The 7,885-nt window shown below is 36.0% G+C and overlaps 1 protein-coding gene across 1 annotated transcript; it reads left to right on the top strand.

Moving 5' to 3' along the window:
* Positions 1–2,021: 2,021 nt before the first annotated feature.
* On the top strand, positions 2,022–7,067 carry si:dkey-20d21.12 (uncharacterized protein LOC556245 homolog). Its single transcript, XM_036579125.1, has 4 exons — positions 2,022–2,297; positions 3,665–3,802; positions 4,816–5,028; positions 6,223–7,067. The coding sequence occupies exons 1-4, from the start codon at positions 2,279–2,281 to the stop codon at positions 6,357–6,359; spliced, it is 507 nt and encodes a 168-aa protein (XP_036435018.1). The 5' UTR covers positions 2,022–2,278; the 3' UTR covers positions 6,360–7,067.
* Positions 7,068–7,885: the final 818 nt, after the last annotated feature.

Below are 7,885 nucleotides of genomic sequence, written 5' to 3'. Positions count from 1 at the left end.
AAAGAAGCAGAAACTGGAAAGTCCATGATTTCTGCTACAAGAAATGTTCATCATTAAAACCAACAGAAAAAGCAAATGATAAATAGCAGGACAGCAGGAAGTGTCATCTCTAGTCACAAACCCACTCTAACTAACCCCACGACCCAACACAAAATAAAACAATAAATAATGTATTGCCGTTTATCTGTTTTTTTCCTTTTTCTTGATTTGTTTCAGAGGGTGTGACAACAAGCAACACAATGATGGTCTCACTATGCTTTTATATGTGCTATTATGGTGACTTAATGGGCTTCTTTTTATTATACTTTAACAAATATCTGCAGCTCTAAAAACAGCTTTTACACACTACAGCATCACCCCACATCAGTTTAACCATCATCTACAACTCTAAACTTTAAACAGCATTTTAAACTTTAAACAGCATTCATAGCCACAGCCAAATAACCTTTAACCACAGCTAATTGACCCTAATTAACCATTACAACCCCCTTAGCCAAATAATCCTTAACCATTAATACCACACATTATATGATCCTTAATTATTAATACTCCACAGCCTAATAACCTTAATTATTACTGCTCTCAGAGCAAAACAGCCTCTAACACAGCACAGTAGCCCTTAACGGAGCATAGCCATCACAGCCATCAACATTCCTCCAGTCAGTTTAATAATGTATAACATCTTAATTTAAACAATTTAATCATTTATAGCATTTTCAACATTAAAGTTTAGACAGCCAAACTAAAATATCCCCTTTAACTTTAAGTACTTTATTTTAAGTAAAGTCAACTCATTACCTTCAACCAGTCCTAGGATCTCAGTTAACAGCGATCTACAACTGCTTTATCAAGCCAACTTTAGTACAAAATAAAGTATGTAATTGTTGAATCAGACTGTCTAATATAATATAACATTACTTCTTTATTATTTACTGAAAATAAAGTGTTTTATTTGTTTAATCAGAGTGGCTTTGCAGTCTCTTCATACAGTAATGCATGTTAATGTGTGAGACTAAAATGGTATTTTGGATTGAGTTAGACTCACAGCATATAGGCTCGGCTCAATACCTGATATTTTTATAATTATGAAATTATGGCTCACTTTATTTTGATGGTCCCCCACAGATGATCTACAGATTCTTAATTGATTGATTGATTGTCCAAAGGATTAACTTTCAGGTGCTACTTATTGATTATCAACAATTAGGTTTAGGAGTAGGTGTGGTTTTAGGCTTGAAGTTAAGGTTAGGTTTAGGGTTAGATTTAATGGAATCTATCACACTCAACTTCAGGTTCAGCTGCATTACGAGATATTTAGTTGAATGTTAGTTAAAGACAGACTGAGCATCTACAGAACATCTGTAGTGGACCATCAAAATAAAGTGTTACTGAAATTACATATTCGATTGCAGTGATGTAAAAGGTGGTTGGGTATTTTTATTAGTGGAGAATATTGTACAGCAGGCCAGTGTGTTTGTGTAGAAATAGCCAGGTGTGGACTGAAGCACAGTGAGTATTCTCCACAAGGGGGAGCCGTAATCACTCAAGTAGATTTTGTGGGTGTCATTGAAAGAAAAGAAACTGACATGACCTCCATGAAAACCAACAGGACTTCACAAATGCACACAGGCTTATTATAGTAAATCATCTTCAAGTAAAAGTAATGCCACTCAGTTAACATAAGGATCTTAAATCACTGATTTACTGTAAAGCCACCAACAAGAAGCATTTGGTTTTGTGATTGTGTGCTTCATTTTAACCATGACTGCTTGAAGCAGAGACTTCATGCTGGGGTGTGTTTAAGTGAGTTTATATTATTGTTTTTTTACACAGTTTTAGACTTAGATTAGTATGTTGAGTTGTAAATCCCTTAAAAAGCACATTGTACCCTACTGTCCAGACACCACTAAACTATTGGGTATCTGTTGGTTGTCCATTCTAATTGAATCACCGTTTGGCCCAGAATCTATTAATATCCGTCTCTGCCTCCACTTGGCTGGAGCTATTTTGGGTCCGGGAATTTTGGGCTGTACAGGCTGGGGCCAAGCAAACAGGGCTAAACTGCTTCATGCTCTACACTACAAACGTATTACAGCCTATACTGTTTTCTCTACTGTAGATACAACACAAAAACCTCTGTACTCGCTGAGTTTTAATGTGGCTACCATCCTGACGGTAGCTTGAAGCTTTCCTAGAAAATGTTCATTTCTTTGGGGGTTTTTATGGAGTTTTCTGAACAGGATTAAATGCCCCACCTCTCCACCAGTCCAACAGACTGATGAAGATGCACTCCCAAGGTGAGATAAAATATGGTTTGATAGAGTTTAATAGAATCGATTAAGTCATTAATACCTGAATTGATCACAACACTTTGTTCAGTGACTTACACAATATATATTTACATATTTTAACCCAGAAACCAACAGCCACTTTAGAGGTTCTGTTCAGTATTTCTAGTACTATATTTAAAAAGAAGTTGAAAAAAATTCATTACCGTATTTTAGCAATGGTAAAGTATTGTAATTATTATCTAGTACTTTCTCATTAGAGTATCTGCCTTTATGTTATGATCCTTTTTTTTTCTAAAAATAAAGTATTCTAAATTACTACAGTACTAACATTAAATGAAAAGCATGTTTTTCATTCATTCCAAATAGGCCTGAGTATATCATCAGTACTTGTAGAACACTAACCACCTGCATGTTTCATTATAAAGAGAGCAAAATGAATCCTGTTTAACTGGATTTAGTGCAACACAGTGAGCCAAATATTGAATAAAAATCATTGGATTCAGTTTTTTTATTTTTTTTTAATGTAGCACTACTGGTTCTTTTTCTCTCAGCTCCGACTGATTAGATCTCTCAAAAAATAAATATTGTGACGTGTATTGTGAATTTCTTGATATTATATTTTTGCCAAAAGTGGGTGAGTAGTACCACCTTTGAGTGGTAGGCCTATTGTATGTGAAGTTCCTGCAGGACAAACAGGCCCAGAGCTTCTCACAGTATACTGAGTGTTATATGGATGATATATGGATCCATATTCATGAAGCATTTCAGAACAGACATGCTGTGTCTGGCTCAGTTTTACCTCTGTACTTCATAGAGAAGTTGAGAACTTGAATGACTCACGATGTATGACAGCTCTAAAGTGTCTATTTGTTGGACGACAAATAAAATGTCATGAAATGTCACTTTGTAAAGTAAGAGTGGGTGATATGGCAACAAAATAACACCATGATACTTTAATATTTTTTATGATACATACTATGTATTGTGATTTTCTTTTTCTTAGGTTTATGAGCAAATTGGAACCACCAAAATGCACCAGCAAAAAATCTGAAAAATAAGGGGTGCAATGATTTTTTTAATGTGATATGAAAAAGTTTTTTTTTTTTTCTCTTGGGTAATGCCACACTCTAGCTAAAGTTGGAAAGGCTGAATGATAAGAGTTAATTTATATATTTAGCTCTTTGTTCTTCACTCAGTGGACACAAGAGAGAGCAATCATTTGATGTTGTAACAAAAAAGTAGAGGGATTTTATCTAAAAAAAAATTCACATCTGGATTATAGCTGGTTATTCCTCATATTAATGGAGGTTAAATGTCAAGCTTCTCTCTTTTGTTCTAATGTGCTCACATACACTCATTCTCACTCTGAACAGGAGTGATGGTGAAGTCGTCTCCGTCTCCTTCTCCAGCGTTTGTGCACATCAGTGATAAAGACCTGACTGAGATTGAACTGCACTCTGTGGACTCTATCAGTGACCTGCACCGCACACACACAGAGCAGCACAGCAAAGGTACTGGACAGCATGTGCGTGTGTAAGTGTATCAGTGATCACAATGATCAACAATCAACTACTGAATTATCTATCTATCTATATAATGACATATTCATACAATGTAGTGGGAAGAATAGCTGGTGTTTTCACATGATATATATATTTTTTTTGAGTAATGAGGTTTTCATATGGCATGTTATTTATACAGAACTGTGCAGATGAGGAAAGTGTTCATCTTGGCAGCAAATGTTTTGCCAGTACAAAACACTATGGAATAAACTTAAATAGATGTAAATACAGTAAAACTTAATAAACGTTTTGTTTTTAAAAATGTTATTCATATCTTAGAAGAATACAGTTAGAAGAACATAGGTTTGATTCCTGGTCTTGGTGTACTCCAGTCATTGCATGGGTTTGTTAAAGCTGCACTATGTGTGATTTAGGGATTTGGAGACCTCTCTGGTGGAAATGTGTAACTACACACAGTGTGCAAAAGAACATTTTGTCTGTTATCCCCAACAAGCAGATGCGAGTATGTTTGCTAGTGTGTTGAAAGAGAATTCTATGGAACCCTCCTGATGACTCTGCATATAAATAAAATAATGCGTGTCCACGACTTAGTAAGGCACGGAAACAAGATAATTAGGTCGTGGACACAACTTAGTAATGCTTGGGATCGAGATCCTAATGATCCTAATTCTTCTTTATGTGTGACATTAATATGCAAAGACATATGACGTGCATTATAAAAAACTCCAACAAAATCTGACCTGACACCTCTAACTTTTAAATTATTATTTCATGCTTTACAGGGTGCTTTACAGGGTGACTCACAGCAACATACACACATCACATTTTTGTGCGTTTTTTCTCCTGACTCAGTGATGAAAAAAAAACAAAAAAAAAAACACACCTGGTTTAATTTAATAAAGGACTGATTAGCTCAAGCAGGAGACCTCTGGAAATGGTAAATCTAACACTCTCACACACAACAAATCACAATATATTGTTTATGGTTTATCTTATTTCAGGTGTCAGACCACCCCGTCCACGACCTCCATCCACTAATGGAACTCTTCAGATGCTGGAGAGACCGGTTGTCTTTCAAACAGGGCATCAAAAAAAAAGATCTCATTGGAATCAGCTCAGCAGTGTGTGTGCGCCCTCTAGGCGGCGCTACTCTATGGTGTGTGCAACTGTAATTCTCATCCTCCTCACTCTTATCCTCATCTTCAGCTTCTTAGGTGAGATAATGTCCCATTTTATAATCGTCATCGTTTTTCTTCCTCGTTGTTTATTCTTTAATTTAATCTGTTTACAGCCCTGTAATGATGAGCTTTCTTTGCTTTACTACATTTTTACACCTGTGTTACATATTAATTCACTTACAATATTAATCCATATTACACACATAATTAAGAATTAGGCCTAAGAATTAATTCCATTCAGTCTTTCTATATGGATACAAGAACTATCTGGCACTAAATGGTAACTTTACAGGAGAAGGCAAACATGTTACTAACTTTTAATGCAAGTTAATTTAAAGAGGTCAGCACTTCTATTGGTCCATTCATCATAATCATATATATATATATATATATATACACACACACACACACACACACACACATGCATCAACCAGACACTTCATTAAGTACACCTACTTATTTCTACACTCATTGTCCATTTTATCAGCTCCAATTAACATATATATATATATATGGTTCACTTTGTTATTCTCCAATTACAGACTGTAGTCCATCTGCATACTTTATTACACCCCTTTCACTGTTCTTCAATGGTCAGGATCCCCACAGAACCACCACAGAGCAAGTGACATGGTGGTGGTGTGTTAGTATGTGTTCTGCTGGTAAGAGTGGACCAGATGCAGCAGTGCTGCTGGAGTTTTTAAACACTGTGACCACTCACCACCTATTTTCTAATTGAAAATAAATTAACACATCCTGTACTGGGAACAAACTTAAATATGGAAAATTCTATTTATTTGCTCTATTTAACTTCTTGGAAAAAAATAAAACCTAAAATATAAAATGTGCCCTCACTTTTACACAGGCTACATTTTGTGTTTTTTTTTTTCAATGTTAAATTCAGCAAATAAACAGCAATTGTGTATTGAAATGTGTTTTCTTTGTCAATGATGTTTTGACTTATTTTCACTTCAACAAGACATGTAATTTGACCAGGGACACCCAAACTTTAGTATACAACTATATACACCCTACACTATCACTACAGCTGGATATAACAGAAAATACTGTCAGATTGGATTCAAACACTCACAGCCCTAACAGATGAGCAACTCTAGTGGTTGTAGTTGGATATAAGCTGTCAGAGTAACTCAATAGCTGATGTGGTTTAACAGTTGAGTCCAGTGCAAGTTAATAATATCTGTATGTTTGTTTGTGTGACTCTTCTAGTTCAGCAGAGCAGAGCCCTAACCAGCCTATCAGAGGTGGTGCGGCACAGGGAGGAAACAGCTGAGGAACTCTCGCTCCTCCTTCAGGAGCTCCAGGCTCTGCGCAGAAACATGTCTGCAACAAGGAATGCCCACTGACTACACTGTTGCGTGTAGAATTACTTAATCATACTGGAGAAAAGATGTGATTTTGTGTCTTTAAAGCAGAAGTTGACGGACTACAGGTGGCCAGATTCACAACGGTGACAGGGTAATTCAAAAATAGAATTACTTATATTCTATAACATAAAATAATGTGACACTATAAATCAAGCTTACCGATGCATTAGTAATGAAATGCATGTTTACATATGTGTTACATATCCTCAATTAAAATCTGGCCAAAAAGATCCGTTTTTTATCAAGCAGCTGGAATTAAGAGATGAATTTTGCTGACCTGATTTCGGTTTTTGGTTTAGAATGTGGACTAACGTTACCAAGTTTGAGCTTATTATCTCATATAAAAGGGTCCTTCTTATTTAGAAAACTTTGCCTCTGTCACAAAAATTGATGTATTGAGGGCCACTGTTATGTGATGTGGAACAACTGACCTCTATGCAGCAAAACTGAGCTTTATAGATGCCAGGCAGGAGGTATTAGTGGAGCAAGTAAAACTAACCCTGCTCTAGCCCATGAGTTACACTGATGGGCTAGAGCAGGGTTAGTTTTACTTGCTCCACTAATACCTATTAGTGAGCTATGACTATGACTATATTCTTTTAAAGGAGAATTCCCCTGATTTTTCTTTTTTAAATTCTGCATTATTAAATCATTAAGATGTAAACAGAGTCATTCAGAGTGGTTTGATGTGAGATGCTTCATTCTTGGAAAATATAGAGTCAGAATTGTTCTTTCTTGTTTTTACACAAAATGGTCAGTGTTGCCTGATGCCTGAGACATCACTTTATAATGGTGTTTTTTTCGAATTTGAGAGATTTTGGCCAAAAATGTCTTCATGACATTCATGAGGTACATGCAAGACAAAACAATATCCAGATTTATAACTGTTTTGCCATTATCAACTTTACATATAAAAACCCAGAAGACTTGTGTTCACTGGTGAGTTTGGGTAGTAAATAAAATGTCTATGTTTGCGTGGTAGGCACTGTGACCCCTGGTTCCCTATGACCACCACTGTAAAGAAATCTAGAGATGATACATTTCTCTACAATGAGCCATTTCACACCAAACCACTCTGAATGACTTTATTTTCACCTCAATGATCCAATTATACAGACACTTTGAAAAATCTGTGGAATTCATCAAATAAAACCAGCAACACTTTCTATGAACTGTATGGTTTGCTTATAAAGCCTGATATTTGTGCATTTCCTCAGGCCTTGAATGATACAGCTACACTCACTGAGCCCTTTATTAGGATCAATACACTCATACAGGGTAGGGCCTCCATTTGCTCTCAAAACAGCCTCCGTCCTTTGTAGCATGTGTTCCACAAGATGTTGGAAACATTCCTTTCCTTTGGAAACGTTCATTGGGATTCTGGTCTATGTTGACATGACAGCATCATGCAATTCCTAATTTTTCAGATTTTTCAGGTGTACTTTCATGCTGCGAATCTTCTGTTTTACCACATGCCAAAGGTGTTCTGTTGGGTTCAGAATGGT

The sequence above is a fragment of the Colossoma macropomum genome, unplaced genomic scaffold, assembly GCF_904425465.1.
Source record: "Colossoma macropomum unplaced genomic scaffold, Colossoma_macropomum, whole genome shotgun sequence".
Taxonomy (NCBI): Eukaryota; Metazoa; Chordata; class Actinopteri; order Characiformes; family Serrasalmidae; genus Colossoma; species Colossoma macropomum.
This window is presented reverse-complemented; position numbering and strand designations above follow the sequence as displayed.

Coding starts and splice junctions, on each gene's coding strand:
- si:dkey-20d21.12 (XM_036579125.1), top strand. Junction 3,803..4,815: donor CACAGAGCAGCACAGCAAAG/GTACTGGACAGC, acceptor ATCTTATTTCAG/GTGTCAGACCACCCCGTCCA. Junction 5,029..6,222: donor CCTCATCTTCAGCTTCTTAG/GTGAGATAATGT, acceptor TGACTCTTCTAG/TTCAGCAGAGCAGAGCCCTA.